We start from the raw sequence: 22,868 nt of genomic DNA on the forward strand, positions 1-22,868 counted from the left end.
GGAAAATTTTTCATTCATTGGTAGAGCTGGAAGAAATTTTATAAGTTATCTATTTTGATCTCTTTTTGCAGATGGGAAAGAAGAAAAAGTATTTTTGACTAAGGTCACAGGGCAAGTTAGTAATAAAGCTGGTGTCCAGATCATTTATTTCCACTAGTTTGGATTAAATATCACTGTTTTAGCAGAATTTCATTCGTTATCTGGAAATTACTAAAGCAGAAATTAGGATCATCTAATCTGGTACAAATTCTTAGACAAATTGATGTTCTAAACAAATTGACATGTTACTCTATTTAAGAAAGCTTCTCAAGCATTAATTAGAAGGCAAATAATGTGTCAATTCCAAATCATTATATTTTTAAATTTACATTAGTACAAAAACAATAGGCTGTCTTCTTAGTAACATGCCATGAGTTGGGGTAATTGAAGAAATAGACTATGGCATTTAGTACTGGAAGGAATCAGATATCATCTAGTTCAACTAATTCATTCGAAAGATGAGGAAACTGAAGACCTCATAATCTGGTAAGAAATGTAATAAAAAACAGGAATTAAAATTTATCTGACCTGTCTAAGACTACTTAATTAATGACAAGTATAATACAGGATTATCTTCAATCCTTTTATTTTACAATCCTACTAACTTCTTCCTGCTTATGAACATGCCCAATAACTCATATTTATATAGTGATTTAAGGTTTGCAAAGATCTTTCCATATGTTATTTTGTTTGATAATGAATTTAAATGATAGAGCCAAGATTGGAATACAGTGTACTTTACTACCTACATTAAAGTAATTAATTTGCATTTCAAGTAGTAGTAAAAAATAAAGAGCTACAATTTAGACTTTTCATTAATTCAGACTGGCTTACCTCCTCCCCAAACAAATTATCAATATTGGTGAGACTTAATTATATTTATAAGCTGGGTTGACTCCCCTAGAGGGCAACAGAGCTCTTTCTGGTACAGCACAGGTCCTGATTTTAGAGGTAAGGAAAAAAGTTAGCCATGGTCTGAGCATCTGAGACCACAATCTGTGGGTCTGGCATCATGGGGAAAGAATCAAACTGTTAAGAGTTGGAAAGGATCTTAGGTATGATCTAAGTTTCCAAGCTCATTCATTCACAGAACTCTTTGAGGTTTAAACTGTATTGCCAAAACTCATATGGCCTAAAGCAAGTGAGAAGATGGAGGAAGGAGATATGGAATGTCCCTGGCTAAAACAAAGAGAGGTCAAGGGTTCAAGGAAATTATGTGACAAAAGAGAGAAATTTAAACTTATTTTCATATTGTTATAATCTTTGATAATGTATTATTTCACATTTTAACTGGAGAAGAGAACCAACATTAAAATATCTTAAAAGAATCCCCATTCTTGTCACACACATGTTCATAGAACATAGTTTGGTTTGGAAAGCATTTTGATATGTTTGTCTTTTTATTTTTAAACCCTTCTGAACTTCCCTATTACTACTAAGGGCATCTCTATCCTTCCAATGTTTCTAACTTGAGAATGTTACTTTGACTTTCTCTCTTCTTTATCCTCTACCCATATCCAATCTTTTGCCAAATCTTGGAATTTCTTTCCCTATACCATCTATGTGCATCCTCATCTCTCTACTAACTTAACTACGACTCCAGCTCAGATCATTTATAATAACTTTCTAATTGATCACCTTCTTCAGGTCTCTCTCTTTCTAACCCATTCTCCACACAGCTGCCAGAGTATAGATCTACTGATGTTATTCTCCAACTCAGTAAACTTCAGTAGCTTCCTACTATCTCCAGCATTAACTATAAAGTCCTTTGGTATTTACAGAATTTCACAAGCTGATCCCTTTCTAATCTCCACACATCTTATTCATATTCATTTTTTCTTTGCTTCTCCACATTCTCAAAAAATCCACCCAGCCTGCCCTACTCTTTTCCCCTCACCCCTACCCCAGGGAGATTCAATAATCTTCCTGCCTATCTCTGACCTGTAGAATCTCTGGCTCTAAGATTCAGCTCAAGAGTGTGTGTGTGTGTGTGTGTGTGTGTGTGTGTGTGTGTGTGTGTGTGTGTGTGTGTGTGTATGTATATATATGCTTTCAATATATGTACACACATTATATACAGATACATATATTGTAATGCTGGAGAAACTGAAGCAGGATAGAGATTAGAGAACAATTTGATTGTTTAACAATTTATTGGAGAGTAAATCAATTGACTGGATGGGACTCCTCGTCTCAAAGTATCCAGCCATGAATGTCAAATATAAGACTCTTTTATAGGCTAATAAGAACAATGACATCATGGGGGAGGGTACCTGGATAGGGATAATCTAATGGGAGGAAGCACCTAACCTAAGGATAACATAATTGAGGGAGGTACTACAGAGGGTCCTGATATTCTAATGATGCCTAAAATGGATAGACATTTATCCCATCAAACACTAAGAAGGAATGATTATATCCTAAATATATAAGACCTTTATCCCATCAAACATTAAGAGGGAATGATCATAGCCTGGGGTTTTGGGGCAGAGTAACTGCAGTAGGACGACTTCAAGGTGACTATGGCATAACAATATATGTAATTGTGCATGCTGTCTCCTCTGTCAGCATATAAGCTCATTGAGTCCAGAGATTTGTGGCTTCTTCTTGGCATCCCCAGGGCTTAGCATAGTTTCTGGTACATAGTAAATGCTTTAAAAATTCATTTAATTTAATTTAAATGATTAATTGAGGGATTGATGTAGAACTCAGGAGACAGATATGGTTTAAACTGTGTAGATTTGGAAGTCATTTACTTGGAAATTAATAGATAAACCCATGGGAGCTGATAAGATTCTCCAGTAGAGAGGGTAGAAAGAGAAAAGGGTCAAGACTAGAAGCTTTGGCTATAACCACATGATAGGGCAGAACATGTGACTAAGAATGATGGTCATATAGATAGAAGGGAATTTTTTTTTTTTTTTAAGTTCAGTCAAATAAGGTTGTATTTCAGATTTTAAGGCAATGATGAGCGATTGTGGATATGGAGACAATGAGCACAAATAGCTTTTTCCTAGGAAAGTTTACCCATGAGATTGTGCAATATATTGGGGTTTTAGTAAACAGGTGCTTTTAAAGTACATAACCATCAACAGGTAATTTAGAGTGTGTGTTGGACTTCCTCCATCACAATGATAAATCTTAGCTTCTCAGTTTATCTAAAATTAGGAAGGATTAAAGCATATATCATAAAATTGAAACGCATATCACACAAAAAAACAATCCCAGGGCTAGAAAGATCCTCAAAGGCCCCAATAGTCCATTCCATATTCAATCAGCCACACCTGACAAAGCATCACATTAACCTTTACTAGAAGACCTACAATGAAGGGAATCAACTGCTCCCACAAGCAGCAAATTACACTTTTGGATGGCTCTAGTAAGTTTTTCCTTTTATCAAGCCACATTTCCCTCTTTGAAATAGATTACAGGGGCAGCTAGGTGGTGCAGTGGATAGAGCACCAGCCTTGAATTCAGGAGGACCCAAGTTCAAATCTGATCTCAGACACTTAACACTTCCTAGCTGTGTGACCCTGGGCAAGTCACTTAACCCCAACCTCAGGGAAAAAAAAAAAAGAAATAAATTCCATTCATTATTTTTTGTACTACCTTCTGGTGCCAAGCCTAATCTTTCTTTCCATGTGACAACCCTTCAAATATTTGAGGACGGTGATCATGTCTATCCTTTGTCTTCTCTTGTCCAGAGTAAACACCCCCAATTCCTTTGATTGCTCCTAATGTAGCATGATCTCAAATCCCTTCACCATCCTGAATTCCTTCTCTAAAGATTTTCTAGCTTATCAATGATCTCCCCTGAACTGTGATGTCTGGAACTGAACATAATACTCAGAATATGGTTCTACTACAGCAGTATGGACCTTCATCTAAACTATGGCAATAAACTCATCAGTCTCCCTGCCATTCTTCTCCAACTCGGCCTCCATATGTTGATGCTACTAAAGCACAGGTCTTAACATGTCACTTGTATTTCAGAAATTTCAGTAGTTCCTCATTTGCCTGTACTAAAAAATACAAACAATTCCATTTAGCATGTAAAGTTCTTCAATAGCTGGCTGCAATCTATCTTTCTTAACTGATTTCATATTACTTTCTCTCCAGGACTTTACATTCCAGACAAAGAGGTCTACTTGTTGTTTCCCAAACTTTCTATTCCTTGCCTTTGTACAAGTTGTCTCATGTGTTTGAATGTTTCCCTTTCTCATCTCCACTTCTCAGAATTCCTTGTTTCTTCCAGGATTCTGCTCAATTGTTAGTGATATCTATCCCACTGAAATTACTTTGTATATGTTTTGAATTTATCTAATTATAGGCTTGGTATGGACAGTTTCTTTTTTCTTTATATGTTCAGTGACTGACATATATTAGTCTCCTAATGCTTACTGAATTGTCTAGGCAACAAAAGTGTTGTCTATTCAGCCTTGAACACACTACGTCTTTCTTAATGGTTAAGACTGAATCGACATTTTTGGCTACCATTATTATGTGGTTGATACATAACAAATTTGTAATCATTTACAATCCCTACATCTTTTTCAGATGACTTGCCACTTAATCATACTTCCCCCCATCCCCATTTTAAACTTGTGAAGCTGATTTTTAAAAAACTCAACTTTACATATAACTTTGCTCAATTTCTTCTTACCTGAGGCCATTCTAAACTTTTTAGATCTTCTTAGACCCTTAGTACTACAAATGTGCTAGAATTATCAGTCCTGATTTTGGGTAACTTGTAAGCATGACTTCTATGGCTTTATAAGAGCCACTGATAAAAAAATATACATGTATATATTCCAATTGCAGATCCTTGGTAAACTGTGCTAAGTTGATATAAAACTACTCTTCAAATTAAGTCAATCAACCAACTCCACATTTAGCTGTTACTGCCATACACTCTATATGATTTATAATGATCCTTCAAGTTCTACATATGATCCCAAGTATAGTACTTGGCAGCATAGTACTTTAGTAGCAAATTAAACTATCGAGGAAATGGAATCTCCCCTGACATTGAGTGATATCCCTACATCCCTGAAAATCTGAGATAATATCAACTCTCTTTTTTTTTCTCCTTTCCAGCTCTTTTTTTTGGTTCATAATGCTGAACTCAGCTTTGACAAAGCCTGTACTCTCCCATCCACAAGACCCAAAACACTGGGATATATCAGAGACAGAGAACAAATTAATTCTCGGGCTCAAACCCTCCTAAAACTCTTGCTCTCTGGAAATTGGAGAAGGAAAGGAGTCTAAACTGGCTCACTGATGCATATTTGATTGAATTTAACTTAGCAAACATTAAGAAATGTCTTCCATATCTGATGTTCTATGTCAAGCCTTATACACTTACTTCCAAGTGCCAGGTGAAGCATGGAATGCTGAACTACCATATCTATTAAAGTTCTGAACTTCTGAATAACAAAGTTCTGAAAACCAATGGCCTTGCTCAATTCCACAATGGAAAGAAGGTTCTATTCAACTGGGCAGTATGGACCATAGCCCCTGATTTAGGTCAGGGAAGTAATGCTGGTAATTCTAATTAGGAGCTTCTGGAACATTCAAGTTTCTCTGGCCCCATAAAATTGAGGAAATGTGTTTTCTAATTGGCTCCCCACTGGGATGTCAGTCAGAGAACTGTGATTATCCACTCTAGGGCCTCTACAAGCTTTTTTTTTTTTTTTTTCTGTCCTAGTCCTCATTCTAAAATGCCCCCTGCCCTCAACTAATGCCTGTTTATAAGGGATCTCTGAAAAGAAAGCCCTTCCCCAGTGTCATCCTCCTGATAGTAAGGGCAGCTGAGTTCTACAGGGAGAAAATCATGAGAAAAGTTTTACAGTCCTACCTTATTCTGTGAAAACTCTGTATAGACACTTAGAACTAAAAATAGGTCAACTGCAATTAAGATGACGCTTATTTAAGATTTGGAAAAGAGCCTTGGAGAACATGTAGTCCAAATACTAAGTCAATGTTTGTCAAATTTAAAAACACTACAGTTCAAGGTGGCCCCAAATGACTTGCTCATGACCACAATCCATATAGTGATTGATGGCTAAGACTATAATAACTCAGGTCCTTAACGCCAGCCACAAGCTCCTTCCATTCACTGAACTACAGTGTTAATAAAGGTATGTTCTTTTCACCTTTACAATTTTTTGGGGGGGAGGAGGAATGAGCTTGAGATTTTTTTACCTTCTAAAACTGCTTCTAATTCTGAAGTTTTATGGTTCTTTCAAATGTAAGATTTCTTCTTATACTTACAATTTACATATAATAATAATAATAATAACAATAATAGCTAACATTAATTGTTATAAATCATGTTGAGGTTTGTAGAGTGCTTTGTATATGTTATTTCATTTGCTTCTTACAATAACCAAGTGAAGTAGGTGTTTTTTAATAACCTAATATAAAACTGGGAAAAGTGAGGCAAAGAGTAGTGAAGTGTCTGTAAGTCCAAGGCATTTTTGAGATCTCAGGAGTCAGGCAGCCTCTTAGAGTGTCAGCCACTCCAGCCCTTAATTCAAGAGATAAGAATCTTTTCTATGGCCTTGCTGACAAGTTATCACCTAGCCTTATGTCTGAGGATCTGATGATACACTCACCACACCCTGAAGTGGCTATCTTTTATTCTGATCCAAGTGATACCAAGTTATTTCTGACATTGAACTTGAAATTTCCACTCTTTTTATTTCTACCTTGCCTATCCTTCATCTTCCCTCAATGGGTTAAAGCAAATTGACCCCCCCCCCCACATATATGCATATATATACATACACACACACACCTATATATATATATATATATATATACATATATATATATATATATATATATATGTATGTATTCATATACACACCCACACATGAGCACACACACAAAGTAACTGGAGTTAAGTTACCTGCCCAGGGTCACATAGCTAGTAAGTGTTAAGTGTCTAAAACTGGAGTCAGGTCCTGACTCCAGGGTCAGTGTTTCAGCCACTAACCCATCTAACTTCCCCTGTTTAGAATATATTTTTAAATATTTAAGATCATAGCATTTAGAGCTACAGAAATTCTTAGAAATCAATTCCTGTCTTGGATAGATGAGGAGATTTAAATCTGGGTTACACAGATAATGCTTCAGGCCAGGTTTGAATTCAGATGACCTGGCTCTAAGTCTAGTACTTTTTTCCATTATACCAGTATACTATCCTCGAATACAGTTTCCAAGTCTCTTCCTTACCCTTACCCCAAAATCTTTTGTGCTCCATTTTAAATATTCTTAGTTCCTTTGACTGACCCTCCTATGACATAAGATTTTAAGTTCCTTCACTGTCTCGGTTGCATTTCTCTGGATATGCTCTAGTTTGTCAATGTCCTATGGTATATGGTATCCAGAACAGAGCATGATACTTTAGATATTTTCAAAAGGAGAACTGCAATGGAAATTGAGAGACAAGAGGGGTTTTTTTTGGAGGGGAAGAAGGGAGATGCTCAAATTCAGGATCAAAACAAAACTATCTTCCCTCCTATGCTCTGTGCCCAGAGCAGGGCACATTAAGGTTATCATTTTTCTTGTTCTGAATTCTTTGGTCCGTTAACATAGACTAATATTACATCAGCCTTTTTGGCTGTCATGGCACATTGGTGACTCATATTAAATTTGCAGTCCATTAAAACCCTCAGTTCTATTTCACATAAACAATTTTTCCATCATATTTTTTCCATCCAATGCTTACATAGTTGATTTCTGAAACCCAAGTATAGAATTTTATACTTCTTTTAAAATTTCATCTTATTATTAGATATAGTGTGTGTTGTCAAAGCAAAGGCACAGAGTTTGAGAGATGAAAAAGATCAATTTAGCTGGACCATATTGTGAAGAAGTGTCATATATAATCAGAGTTGAAAAAGCAGGTTGGGGCCAGGTGATTTAAATACCAAACTGGTAGTTAATATGTGTTCCTAGAAGGAAATAAGGGGTTACTAGAGTTTTTTTGAGGGGGTTGAAGATAATATAGTCCAGGTCTCCAATTTAGGAAAATCACTTTGGCAGCTGTATGAATATAAATTAGAGAGATATTTAAGATAAACATATCTATTAGAAGATTATTATAGTCAAGGAGAGAAGAGATGAGTCAAGCAATGTGAGCTACGTGAGTGGTGAAAAGATAGATGTCAGAAATGTCATGGCCATAGAATTTAGTAGCTGGTTGGACATGTGAGGAAAGGCAAAAACTCAAGGATATCACTGAGTCAAAGATATTCAGTCACTTTCAAGTGATTGGAAGGATAATGGTACCCTAAACAGATAATAAGTTTAGATAAAGGATATGTTTGAATGGGAGGGAAGATAAGTTGTTTTGGAATTGTTGAATTTGAGGATCTCCCTCACTCCCAAAAGGCTCTTGTCTCTCAGTTCCATTGTAAATCTTCTTTGCTCTTCTCTGGTCCTGTATAATTTCTCTCATTCCCTATGATTTTTTTTAAAGGTCCCAGAGAGTAGTATATGAATTGTCTCTCTAAATTTGGGATTTATTTCATTTAGACCTAGTAGTTTGGATTCATTAGGGACAATTAAGAAATTCCTTACTATTTCCTCACTTATCTTGAGTTTCAGTTCCCATTTTTGTTCTATATTTTCCAGTCCAAAGATAATTTGCCTTGACAGAGAAAATTCAAGTCTAATAGGAGGTGAGTAGTTTTGTCTTCTCTCCCCTTTCTCAATTCTCATACTGACCTCATTAATGGGGCTATCCTTTATTTAATAATTCCATAGCCCTCAAACTAAAATATATAAAACCTGTTTTGTCCCTTTGATTAACCACAAGTTTCAGCTAGACTGTTCTTTAGTATTCTTGATATCTGTACATGTATGACATTCTCTCATTTTTATCTTCTACTACCTACGTTTCCTTCTTACTTTGTTCTTGAGTGGGAATATACATATATTTCATTAGATAAGTGAAAAGTAATGGAAATAGAGCTGAATTTAGAGTTAGAGAACCTGAGTTCAAATCCAGCCTCTGCTACTGTGTGAGCAAGTCACCTTTCTGGGGCTCAATTTTTTCAGGTATCAAAGAAAGGGTTTGGCACTAAATCTTTGATCCTATAAATACTACCTTTTTCTCCTTACTGGAATTATTTTTGTTTGTATGATTGGAATTTTGTTCTTCAGAGTATCCTATCCATCATGGGCCAAATATGGAATCTCATATATTCTTTCTTTCACTGAGAAATGTTAAATCCACTTTCCCAACATCTAGGACACTTCAGACAATGTCTGACTTGCTTATCTGTCATGAACTCAAAGATGGTCCTTTGCCTCCAATAGAACTCCTTTGCCTTTGAGCTCCAATAGAAATTACTGTTGTCTGTTTTAATTTACAATATGTTATATGATAGCTGGGACAAGTAGGTGGTAGATAGTAGATAGAGTTCAAATCTCTCATTGGACACTTACTGTGTAATTCTGGGCAAGTTCATTTGCCTCAGTTTTTAATCTGTAAAATGAGCTGGAGAAGGAAACAGCAAATCACTTTGTCAAGAAAACCCCAAATAGGGTCACAAAGAGTCAGGCATGACTAAATGCCCGAACAATAGCATATGATAGCTGAAACCAATTCTCTAATGTTTATTCTTCCTCTATTTAGTGATAAATACTATGAAGGTAGAGGGGACATCTTTCAAATTTGCTCTTTTTTGCATAGTTCCTTCATAGTTTTTTGGTTTTTTTTTCCCCCATGGTTCCTGAAAGCCCTTCACAGATATATTCCTATCATTCCTGGAGTTTTATACTTTTCTCATCTCTTTTCTGATATCCAGCTGGCCACCACTGACCTGTTAGCTATTCCTCACACAGGACACTCCATCTTTCAGGCTATCTCCCCATGCCCTCTCCTTTCTCACTTCTGCCTCTTTTGAGTTTATCAGCTTAATAATCATCCACTGAAAGAGATCTTTCCTGGTCTCCTACTTTCCCCACCACCTACTAGGGCCTTTCTTTGGAGATTATCCCCCATTTTATACTGTTTTTCTCTCCTATAAACAAAGTTGTTTGCATATTATCTCCCTGATTAGAACCAGGACACAACCAAGGATTGTGAGTCTTTTGAGGGCAGTGACCATGTTTAATACAGTGCTCGAGCCTTAATAAATGCTTATGATTGATTGACCACATATAGTAAAATAAACTTTTGGTTGCTACTTAACAGAATAGTCAAGTAACACTCAAAGTTCAAGTGTTGGGAACCAGACACCTAATACAAATGAGCAAGCATTTATTAAGCACCTGAGTGGGACTGGGAATACAAAACAAAAAATTAAGTATTTCCTATGTTCAGGAAAGGGTAGCTAAGTGGTGCAGTGGATAGAATTGGGACTAAAGTCAGGAAGACTCATTTTCCTGAGTTCAAATCTGGCCTTACTAGCTATCCTAAGCAAGTCACTTTGTCCTGTTTGCCTCAGTTTCCTCATCAGAAAAATGAACTGGAAAAAGAAATGGCAAGCCATTTTAATATCTCTGCCAAGAAAACTACATAGACAGTAAAGTCCATGGGAGTCATGAAGAACTGGGCATGATTAGATCACAACAAAAATTATCAAAGAGCATAGAAACTATGAGTTTTGTGTGTATATGTGCCTCACTTCCTACAGGCTTTTAATTTCCTAGTGGGAAAAACACTAGACTAGGAAACAGAACCAGCGGGATAGATTTCTATAGATTACTGATTATGTGACTTTGTGCAAGTCACTTGTCTACTTGTCCACAGTTCTATAGTCTGTAAAATAAGAGGACTAGACTAAATATACTTTTAAGATTCTTTTCTGTAAGGGTCCAGAGAGGAAGCATGGACAGTGCAATCAGGAAGTAACAAGGCCTTGAAGCCTGAGATCCCAGATGTGATTTTCTGTGATTAGCAAGGACCACCTCGTGGGCAGGAGGTCTGAGAGCACTGAGATCCACATCATCTACGGGAGGTGTCTCCTTCTTTATTTGGCTGTGCAGTGTAAGCTGTGGGGACCAGGAAGTAGGAGGAGTTGTATAGGGAGTCCTACTGGGAGTTTTGCTAGGAGTTAACTAAGTGTGAGCAGGTCAGAAGGGTAGAATATGAACATGTAGAATAAAAGATCCTAAGCTTGCATGTGACTGTTCTCGGGTGCTCTATTGAACACAAAACCATGGCTCAATGAAGTGGTGGCCAGGGATCTCTGAAGACCTCCTATTGAGGTGCATTTGGTAGAAGCGCTGTACTAGACAGTGGCCAGAGATTTTTCTGAGGGCCTGGGAATTAGGAGTGACTGGGGAGGAGCTACAAGTGGCACCAATGTGGGTGCATTGTAAATTGCCAGACTCCATAACTGGGAAGGTATGATACTCTTCTATCCAGAATCCAGTGAAGCATTTTGAGTTTAAGTATAACTCTGCCTAGGACCAAACCCGAGGACATGCAGCTCAAGCATACGTTAGAAAATCTAATGGGTGATCTTTTAACAAAAATCATGCCTGATGAAAAGCAGGAGGTTTGTCCTCCAATGCCCAGGCATATATACTCTTCATTAGCACATCTACTGGGATATATGCCCTTAAGACGACCAAGATAGCAAAGAAAGGAATGCAGTAAGAAATGAACAACAGATCAGGAGTGAAACAAGGTTGCCCACTATCACCATTACTATTCAATATAGTACTAGAAACGCTAGCCTCCGCAATAAGAGCCGAGAAAGAGATTCAAGGAATTAGAGTAGGAAATGAGGAAATTAAACTATCACTTTTTGCAGATGACATGATGGTATACTTAGAGAACCCCAAAGACTCTGCTAAAAAGCTACTAGAAATAATTCAAAATTTCAGCAAAGTGGCAGGATACAAAATAAATCCACATAAATCCTCGGCATTTTTATATATCACTAACAAAATGCAACAGCAAGAGATACAAAGAGAAATTCCATTCCAAACAAATGTTGAGAGTATAAAATATTTGGAATCCATCTACCAAAGAAAAGTCAGGAATTATATGAGAAAAATTACAAAACACTTGCCACAAAAATAAAATCAGATTTAAATAATTGGAAAGACATTCAGTGCTCTTGGATAGGCCGAGCGAATATAATAAAGATGACAATACTCCCCAAACTAATCTATTTATTTAGTGCTATACCAATCAGACTCCCAAGAAACTATTTTAATGACCTAGAAAAAATAACAACAAAATTCATATGGAAGAATAAAAGGTCGAGAATTGCAAGGGAACTAATGAAAAAAAACTCAGAGGAAGGTGGTCTAAGTGTACCTGATCTAAAGCTATATTATATAGCAGCAGTCACCAAAACCATTTGGTATTGGCTAAGAAATAGACCGGTAGATCAGTGGAACAGATTAGATACAAAGGACAAAAAAGGGTACATCTATAGCAATCTAATCTTTGACAAACCCAAAGATTCCAACATTAGGGATAAAAATTCATTATTCGGAAAAAACTGTTGGGAAAACTGGAAATTAATATGGCAGAAATTAGATATGGATCCACACTTAACACCATATACCAAGATAAGATCAAAATGGATCCATGATTTAGGCATAAAGAGGGAGATAATAAATAGATTAGAGGAACAGAGGATAATCTACCTCTCAGACTTGTGGAGGAGGAAGGAATTTATGACCAGAGGAGAACTAGAGATCATTATTGATCACAAAATAGAAGATTTTGATTACATCAAACTAAAAAGTTTCTGTACAAATAATACTAATGCAAACAAGATTAGAAGGGAAGTAACAAATTGGGAAAATATTTTTAAAAACAAAGGTTCTGACAAAAGTCTCATTTCCAAAATATATAGAGAACTGACCATAATTTATAAGAAACCGAACCTTTTCCAATTGATAAATGGTCAAAGGATATGAACAGACAATTCTCAGAGGAAGAAATTGAAACTATATCCACTCACATGAAAGAGTGTTCCAAATCACTACTGATCAGAGAAATGCAAATTAAGACCACTCTGAGATACCACTACACACCTGTCAGATTGGCTAAGATGACAGGAACAAATAAGGACAAATGTTGGAGGGGATGTGGGGAAACTGGGACACTAATACATTGCTGGTGGAGTTGTGAAAGAATCCAGCCATTCTGGAGAGCAATCTGGAATTATGCCCAAAAAGTTATCAAACTGTGCATACCCTTTGACCCAGCAGCGCTACTACTGGGATTATATCCCAAAGAAATACTAAAGAGCGGAAAGAGACATATATGTGCCAAAATGTTTGTGGCAGCTCTTTTTGTTGTAGCTAGAAACTGGAAGATGAATGGATGTCCATCAGTTGGAGAATGGTTGGGTAAATTGTGGTATATGAAGGTTATGGAATATTATTGCTCTGTAAGAAATGACCAGCAGGAGGAATATAGAGAGGCTTAGAGAGACTTGCATGAACTGATGCTGAGTGAAATGAGCAGAACCAGAAGATCACTGTACACTTCAACAACAATACTGTATGAGGATGTATTCTGATGGAAGTGGAAATCTTCAACATAAAGAAGATCCAACTCACTTCCAGTTGATCAATGATGGACAGAGGTAGCTACACCCAGAGAAGAAACACTGCGAAGTGAATGTAAATTGTTAGCACTAATATCTGTCTGCCCAGGTTACATGTACCTTCGGATTCTAATGTTTATTGTGCAACAAGAAAATGATATTCACACAAAAAAAAAAAAAAAAAAAAAAAAAAAGAAATGAACAACAGGAAAATTGTCTCCCACTCCCATTAAGTACAACCCAGCTAGCTCAGCAGGTAGAGCATGAGATTCTTAATCTCAGGGTCCTGTTGGGCGCCACTTGTGGCTCCTCCCCACTGAGGAGCCACTATTACCAGTCACTCCTAATTCCCAGGCCCTCAGAGAAATCTCTGAACACTGTCTAGTACAGCGCTTCTACCAATCTCAATCGGAGGTCTTCAGAGATCTTTGGCCACCACTTCATTGAGCAATAGTTTTGCATATGATAGAGCACCCAAGAATAGTCACATGCAAGCTTAGGATCTTTTATTCCACGTGTTCATATCCTACCCTTCCGATCTTCTGCTCACTCTTCGTTAACTCCTAGTAAAACTCCCAGTAGGACTTCCTGTACAACTCCTCCTACTTCCTGGTCCCCATAGGTAGCTTAGGGTCTACTGAAGTCACACGCACAGCCAATTACAGAAGGATTTGCCTCCTGTAGATGATGTGGATCTCTATGCGACCAGAGCTCCTGTCCATGAGGCAGTCCGTGCTGATCACAGAAAACCACACCTGGGGATCTCAGGCTTCAAGGCCTTGTTACTTCCTGCTTGCATTGTCCCTGCTTCCTCTCGGGATCCTTACACTTTTCACCTCTCACCTTTCTATCTTAGAAGCAGACAGATGGCTCAGCTGATAGAACACTAGGCCTGGAGTTAGAAAGATCGAATCTGATCAGTATGATCCCAGGTGAGTCACTTAATCCATTTATCTCAATTTCTTCCCTGTAAAATGGGATAATAATGACACTTCTCATAGTTTTGTTGTGAGGATTAAATGAGATACTTTTAAAACAATTGGCACAGTGTCTGGCATCTAGTATGCACTTAATATATGCTGCCTACTTCCCTTTTCCCTTTTTCCAATTCACGTTTTCTTCTTAGTTCACATCCTTTGCTCACTTACACATCAGGATTACTTTTACTAACACTGATCTCTCTCTTCTCCACCCCAACCCCCCCCCCCCAAGTCTAGTTGTACTCTCACTGAGATATGGACTAGGAGGACAGAAGAGACCTATACAATGTATTAGCAATACATTGCTAATCAACCTGCTCCATCTCCATGGAGTCTCTTTTCTTTTCATTTCCTGACTCTTACCTAACATGAATTTTGAAGAAAATAAAAAAAAACAAGGATTCCAAGAATCCAGCAGTGAGGAACCTAGGCAGGCAGATAATTGATATACTTGCCTTGCCTTGATATACTAGTATGAACAGGTAGTTTGTGGTAGGGCAGATTACACTGTGTGCTTTTCTCTCTTTTACCTATTTCTATGAAGGCAAAATTACATTATAGTGAACTGAGAACAACATTGAAGAAGAACAACAACAAAGGATAGGGTGAGCAAATCTGGAAAAAGACTAGGATATTTCTTGCCCTATTAATAGAAGTGGTGATATAGTAGGAAGAAAGTTATAATAAAAATCACGATACACTGGATTTGGAACCAAATCACCTTGATCTCAATTCAGCTATTTGTTAGCTATGTGACTTTTTTCTTCTTGAGTTGTTTTTCAGTCATGTTCAACTTTTTGTAATCCTGTTTGGAAGTAAAATTACAAAGTGGTTGGCCATTTCTTTCTCCAGTTCATTTTATAGATGAGAAAACTAAGGCAAATATGGTTAAATGGCTTGCCTAGGACCACACAGCTAAGTATCTGAGGCCAGATATGAACACAAGAAAATGAATCTTTCTGATTCCAGAGTCAGCATTCTATCCACAGCATCATTTAGCTGTTCCTCTGTGACTTTAGGCAAGCCATTTCATCTGTTTCTCAGTGTCCTCCTCTACATAATGAAAGACTTGATCTGGGTCAGTGATTCCCATTTAGTGGTTTGAGAGTCCCTTGGAGATTCATGAAAATGGTCTTGTTAACAAGTTCACCTTTAAAATTCTTTAATGGAACTTTAAGCAGTAAATAATTGCCCAATTACACCATTAATATACTTTTCTTTTGTGACAAGCATTTGTATATTTAAAGCATAAGTTTGTTTCTACAATCCTTTTCACTAATTTTGACTTAGCAAAATGTGTTCTTGCAGTTCCTCAGCTTGTCATCAAATTGTTTCCAAACTGACATGAGGTTTGCAAAATGATTTATAACTAATGGTCAGATATGTGTGAATACCTTAATTTTTTACTCTGTATATAACATCAGAAAGGTTCACCCATTTCTCTCTGTCTCTCTGAAATCATACTTCATTAGCAGTGGAATCAAGTGGTCAAGATGTGAACAATATTTCTGTTCTTGCAGTACAAATGTACGTCATTTGAAAAGTAGGATTACTAGTAAAACACATTGCAAGCTATTCTGAAATCATCATGGACCATCATAGATCTTCTGCAGAAACAACCTTAACACTGTCTTAATTCAACATTGTACTACTAAGGATGTTTTCTGATTTAAATTTATCTTCTATTTATGTTACTGTTTGGCAATTATACTACTATCTTGTGGCTTTTCAAGTGGACTAGTTGGGAATATTGGTCAGCTGGCCCATCAGAGTTTCTGTGAGAGTGTAGCCAGTGATATGGTAGTAGAAGAGAAATTCAAAAATGAATATTTATTTTTATTATTAAACATTATTTTTATTATTAAAAATACACATTCAGTTATAAAACATAAAACAACTGAAATTTAAGTTTAGCATTTAAGACAGAATTAGTTATAGCCAATAGAAAAGTAAATATTTTATATCATAATTAGCTATTCATGTTCATTGGGTGGTCAAAATTTTTAAAAATTAATTTATATCTCCCAGAGAAAGAGAACTTGTAAAATTCTTCTACCACTTTGCATCACATTTTGTGAGCAAGGATTTTTACTTTATTCTTGCTTAAAATTGAAATATCGAATAAACTTGAAGCAGAACCAAATTTAAGACTATTTGTATGGTATTGAGCAACATTGCAAAACTCATTTCAAATTTTTTTAAAAAGTTAAATAAAAGTCCAACAATGAAAGTATTTTGATTATTGTATTATATTAAATCTATTAAGAGTTAATTTATTTCAATAAAATGTTACATATATATGTATATATATTCAATGAAAGTTGTAAAATATATAAACATAAATTGAAGTATTGCAGATAAGCGATATGAGCATATGAGACATTCCTGAAATATTTCTTTTAATCATTACAGAATGTCTCACATAAAATATTTGTATTTTATAATCAGTTCTATAATTTTACCTTCAGAGTTTTCATAATTATAGGCAGAACAAAACTTTATGTTCTATAATTATAATTACAGAATGTAAATTTTAATTTGGAATGTTGGGGAACAAAATTTATCACTGTAACTATTGTAAGCACATAATGAATAAATCTAAAAGAATATTATGAATAGTATCTTAAATTGCCCTGGGGGTTCAACCAACTTTTTTTGTTGAAAAGGATTCAAAGGAACAAAAATATTGGGAATTAGAAGATAGAGGAATCAGAAGAATGAATGAGCTAGATGACTTATTATAAATTGCTTCTGTAAAGATAGGTGGATGGGGCAGTGGATAGAACACTGGCCCTGAAATCAGGGGGACTTGACTTCGAATGTGACCTCAGACACTATATAACCCTGGGCAAGTCCCTTAACCCTGACTGCCTCCAAAAATAATAACAACAAAAATAAATTACTTCTGCATAAACTGACCTTTTAAGATTTAAAATCAACAATACCCCCAAATGGTATGATGTCAAGTATCCCACTTCCACTCATCACTGCTTGTAACACTTTCCAGAATTGCAAAATATTACCCAGAAGTATACCTATGCAGAAGTCACTGGGGAATTCACAGCAACTACAGATTTGAAGCCCTTCCCCTGAGCTCCCAAAAGACCAGGCCAGACCAATAGCACAGAAGAATTAGTTAGAGCAACTTCAGACTTAATTACTTTCTTATTTATTCCTAAGGAAGTAAATAGATTGCAGAGGCTGGTAGAGGAGGAAGGGGAGGGAAGAAGGGAGAATGTCTTCTCATAATCTCTGCAGATGCCAAGAAGCTCTCCAGAAGAGTATTTCAGAATAACCTTGCAGCCTTTTCCCACTGTTTAAGCATGGGTTCAGCAAATAGCTCTTCTTTTTTTCTTTAAACAACTTCAAAATTTGTTTTGAAATAAAGGTTTATTTTTCCCATGGAAGTCTGAAGGTTTTGCACTGTCTGTGTGAAGAAATGAGCCTGAGCTTTTTGAAATTTATTTGAACTTGGAGATAACTTGAACTTACATGCCTATGCCTATGACTTTGGAACTGACATTCAAAAGTTGTCAATTGGCTTTATCTCTGTTGTTTAGGAGACGAATCTGGGCTGCTGGAGGAGAAGATTTGGTCTGTTTACTTTAGTTGTACCACTCTGCTTAAATATAAAAAACAAAACAAAACAAAAACAGACCCACAAAAGAATAAAACCTGGGTAAGATTTTTCAAGTTGTTTTAGTTTCCTGAATTCCTGTGGGGTTTTTTGGGCACCATCATTCATTTCATGGTTCTGAGTCCTTTTTTCAAATAAAAATCCTGTGCTTTAAGCAGCTGACTCAGTCAGTATCTGGGGTCTGGGTCAACAGCAAAAAAGAGGCTAAATTACATGGTAGGGCTGCCAGACATTTGGGACCTACCTGGGATGAGTGGCTGCTGAAAATCTTGGTGGGAGTGTGTGTGGACTAGGGATGCCTGGCCTCTGTGCTGACAGATCTCCTTTTTCCCTTCTCTCTCTTTCTCTCTCTCTCTCTGTCTCTGTCTCTCTCTGTCTCTCTCTCTCTTTTCTCCTCTTCTCTCCCTCTCTCTACCTTCTCTCCATCCCACACTTCTTTTTCCCTCTCCTTTAGCCTCCCTTTTCCTTTCCTTTCATTTACTTCTCCTTTTCCCAACTTACATACTTCTTCCTTTAGCCTTTTTGGCTTTGGACTGAGCTTTTGATCTCCTGCACTGGCTGATTAAGATTATGGTCACTACTTCTAATACAGATGAAAAGATAGAAGGAAACCAACTTGTATACCAAGCACTGAGATGCCTCCTCTGGAAAGTTTGAGGCTTAGAAGGGGAAGATGCTATCTTCAGGAATCCAGAACACAGGTTTCTAAGTTACTCTGAAGTCCAGGGATACAGCTGGCTTAATCCATCAGCCAGAGAAGCCACTATTTTTTCTTGCTTAAAGGGAAAAGGGGTGTGGGTGGAAAGCAAGTATAAAAGGAATTGGATCCATGTTTTCATGCTGGAACAGGACAGTTCAGTTACAAGCCAAGGCTAATTTTGATTTTTAGGATTGGATTTATATTCTCCTTAGTATGTTATATTTTCTAGCATAAAGCTCTTGATCCTAGCCAGGATGACTGACAGTCATCACACATATATGGGAAAAGAAGGGACAGTCTAGGAATTAGGAGACCTAGGAGCCATGCTTAACTCTGGGATACTGGGAAAGTCCCTTCCCTTCTCTGTGGATCAGTTTCCTTCAGAATAAAATGTAAAGACTAGATGACCTCATAGACCTATTCAAGTACTAATATTCGACAGATTTTCTTGGAATAAATCTAAATGCTTTCCCTGTTTCTTTTCCCAGTTAATGTTTAGCATTTCTTTCATGATCCCTGTCTCCCAGTAAGATTTGCTAGAGAGGCCCCCTCATACTAGTAACTCTCTTGAGGTATTTGCCCTTAGGATTAATGAAATGCTATATAATCACACTATGTTAAGTGCTTTATAATTACTGTCTTATATGATCTTCATAACAACTCTGGGAGGTAGGTGCTATTATTATCCCCATGTTACAGTTTATGTGTATACAGTTTATATATATATAAACCCTGGCTAAAATTATGGGCTTCTAGAAGCCAAGAAATCTTGGCTACTCTTCTACCTCTTCCATCTTGCTTCCTAGAGTGACCAGTACAGTGCTGGACAGCATTGGATTTCTAATAAAAAAAATAATAATAAATAATAGGGGAGGGGTGTAATAGTCATTGAGCTTATTTTCAGCATTTCAGAAGAAATCTCAGTCTCCTTCAGTCCTATTGTACTTGAAGAGTACAAATTCTAATGCCTGACTTGGAGCCAGGGATAAGTGGCTCAGAATCTTGCCTCTGAAATTTAGTGTGGCCACATACAGTGTCCTTAGCCTCTGTTTCCAACTCTTGAAAATGAAGAGGCTGGACTAAATGGCCTCTAAGTTTTCTGCTGATCTCAAATCTAAGATCCCATGAGTGTTCTTTATTTTTCTCTATCTAACTCTGCAAAACCAGAGATTCAATAAGATGTTATTGCAGGAAGGGAGCTTAGAGATCATCTCATCCTATAGGATCACTGGACCCTAGATTTACATCTGGAAGAGAAGTCACAAGCTATATAGTCCAACTCTCTTGATTTACAAATGGGGAACTGGAGGTCTTGATAGGCTTGGTGACTTGTTTGAGCTGGGATTCAAACTAGGTCTTTGGGCTCCAAATTCAATATTCTTTCCCCCCAAAGCATTAGGTCTTTTCTCTACAGGGATTGTGTCAGGATCATAGAATCATATAATGTCAATTATCATTATAATTATACAGTGTCAAAGCTAGAAGAGAATTACTCACACTCATCTAGTCCAAGCTCTTTATTTTATAGAGGTGAAAAGGAGGCCCACAGGAATAAAGTAATTTTTCTGAGATTAAACACCAAGTTATAATAGAAAGAACTGGAATCCAGGACTTCTGATTGAGATCCAGAACTCTTTCTGCTACTCTGCTATGATCAGTAAAAGCAGAAAGTTCTAGGGAAATCTCTAAACACATGAAAATAGTATGGCCTAAATTCAAAGGGAATTGGCAAAATTTTTAAAAGGGGGCTAACTTCAGGAATAAATGTCAGAGAGGTATATTGGGGAGAGTCCGAGTCCTGTGATCCAGACTGGTCTGATACCTAATCAGATCAGGCCCTTTCAGGTCCTTCCCTGGGTTTTGAAGAAGAAATTCTGCAATCTCAAAAGACCTGCACAGAAATCTTGATGTACCCCATCAGCACCTAATGCCCATCAAGTAAACAGATATATGTGTCTGTTCCTATGTTGGGCATGCAGACCTTCACATGTGCACACAGAGAACATGCTCACACACACACTCTCTCTCTCTCTCTCTCTCTCTCTCTCTCTCTCTCTCTCTCTCTCTCTCTCTCTCTCTCTCTCCCTCCCTCCCTCCCTCCCTCCCTCCCTCTTTCTCTTTCTCTTTCTGTCTGTCTGCCTATCTCTCTGTCCCCTTCCACTTTTACTTTCTCTCTCTCCCTCTCCCTCCTTCCTTCTTTTTCTTCCCCCTCCCCCTATAAGCTTGCACTTTTTTTCTTCCCTAGGAGAGAAACTCGGTGACTCACCATAGTCCTTCTTGCAATACTTTTTCATGTTAATCTTCAGCTTCCCTTTGGAGGCCTTGCAGTAGGAATCACAGTCTGCAGGGGAGGAGAGAGAGCACAGACAAAAACTAATTAGCCTGGTGATGAATAGACGGGCGGGGGCAGGGGCAGAGAGGCTCCAGCTCCCTGAATAAGCAGTGTGCCTGTGATATCCATCTGTCAGGCCCGATTGGGTCGCCCAATAGAGCTTGGGAGGCATTCAGAGCAGTCCTGGTTTTCTAAAGAGACCCCTTTTGACAAAGGAGCCCCCGCCTGCTTGCCCGCCTGACACCTCCCACCTCCCTCCTGCCTCAAGAATCCTTTAGCTGCTGTCTGTGGGTTGCCTTGGCCTCCATGGGAGACCCGGGGGTCTCCATTATTGCGCCACCCAGGGCTTTTGAGAGCCACACAAATTCCCCCTGTTTTTAAGATGCAACTGGAGCCTGATTAAAGCCAATAGAGGCCTCATTGTCACCCTTCGCCCAGGTTCTGTGTCAGGCGCTGGCATTCATCGCACAGAGCCTCTGGCTGGGGTCAGGTCCCAACAAAAAGGGTCACTGAGGAAATTAGCAGCCCATGAAACGTTAGAAAACCCTTTTAGTGTCCACTCTACTGGAGTGTGCAAATAAAATGCCCCACTAAGAACATTTCACTTCTAATGGGCCCTACTGCTGAGACACAGTGTTCCAAGCTAAGGTTCTGTTAGTGCTCCCCAGCCTTCCGGCAGAGTCATCTTGGAGGAGAGCACTCAAGCAGGGCAGAGAATGTACACAGGATCCCACTAGGGAATCTGACCACAGGGCCCTGACTCAACAGTGTTCCAAGGTAGTGACTTGTGCTTCAAAGTTGGATCAAAAATGGAGATCTAAACTAAGGGGTGGTTTTGCGTCAGTGAATGCAAGAAAATACCATAGGGTCATTGTAAATGGCCCACAAATTCTGCATCATGTCATCAAATAAGGCTGTAAATAATAATAATAATAACTGACATGTATACAGTGCTTTCAGGTTTGCAAAGCACTTTTACCCACAATATTTCATTTGATCCTCACAACACATGAAGTAAATTATTATGGGTAGTAATAGATGTACTCTATATGTGAGAAAAACGGAAGCTCCCAGAAAGTAGGCCTCTTGTTTATGGTCAAACAAAGAACAAGTCTTAAATTAAGGCTCCCCAGCCTTCATTAGGTAAAAATCTAGGCAAAATAAGCAATCTTTGAAACAAACCAGGTGTAATATGATCAAGACCCTTGAATTAAAATTAGATTAATTGCTCCACCTAAGGCTGCTTTTTTTTTTCTTTTCTTTTCTTTTTTTTTTTTTAACCATGCTTCATTTTAATAGGTTAGACAATACTAGATTCCTGAATTGTCTTCTGCTGGTCCTGGAAAGTCCTCTCAGCAGCAGACACTTATGACATTTGAATATATACCATATAAACATATAGTACTTTATTATCTCCCTAAGCATTTTTACTTATATAGCTTATATAGATTTTTGATGTGTATTAAATATGCTATCCCATTTGAGGTTCCTAATCTTGTGGTTTATGTGCTATTATTATCCTCATTTTTAAGATGAGAAAACTGAGGCTGGGAAAGATATTCCCAGAGTCACATAGCTAATAAGTGTATAAGGTGGGATTCTCACTCAGGTTTTTCTAAGTCTAGCACTCTATTAACTATATCAG

The 22,868-nt window shown here is 37.5% G+C and overlaps 1 protein-coding gene and 1 long non-coding RNA gene across 2 annotated transcripts in view; one reads left to right on the forward strand and one right to left on the reverse strand.

Annotated features, from left to right (window-relative positions):
- The window catches only part of NTN1 (netrin 1), a 454,000-nt gene that overhangs the window by 50,025 nt on the left and 381,107 nt on the right, over positions 1 to 22,868 (reverse strand). The window contains exon 6 of the mRNA XM_074311942.1: positions 21,158 to 21,232. Coding sequence (XP_074168043.1) covers positions 21,158 to 21,232 — 75 coding nt within the window. The remainder of the gene's footprint in view (positions 1 to 21,157; positions 21,233 to 22,868) is intronic.
- LOC141566834 (uncharacterized) lies at positions 6,093 to 18,188 on the forward strand. The gene is made up of 4 exons (XR_012489397.1): positions 6,093 to 6,179; positions 8,683 to 8,729; positions 14,431 to 14,506; positions 18,115 to 18,188. It is a non-coding gene; the product is annotated as an uncharacterized LOC141566834 (long non-coding RNA).

This window comes from Sminthopsis crassicaudata, chromosome 4 (genome assembly GCF_048593235.1).
Source record: "Sminthopsis crassicaudata isolate SCR6 chromosome 4, ASM4859323v1, whole genome shotgun sequence".
In the NCBI taxonomy this organism is placed as follows: domain Eukaryota; kingdom Metazoa; phylum Chordata; class Mammalia; order Dasyuromorphia; family Dasyuridae; genus Sminthopsis; species Sminthopsis crassicaudata.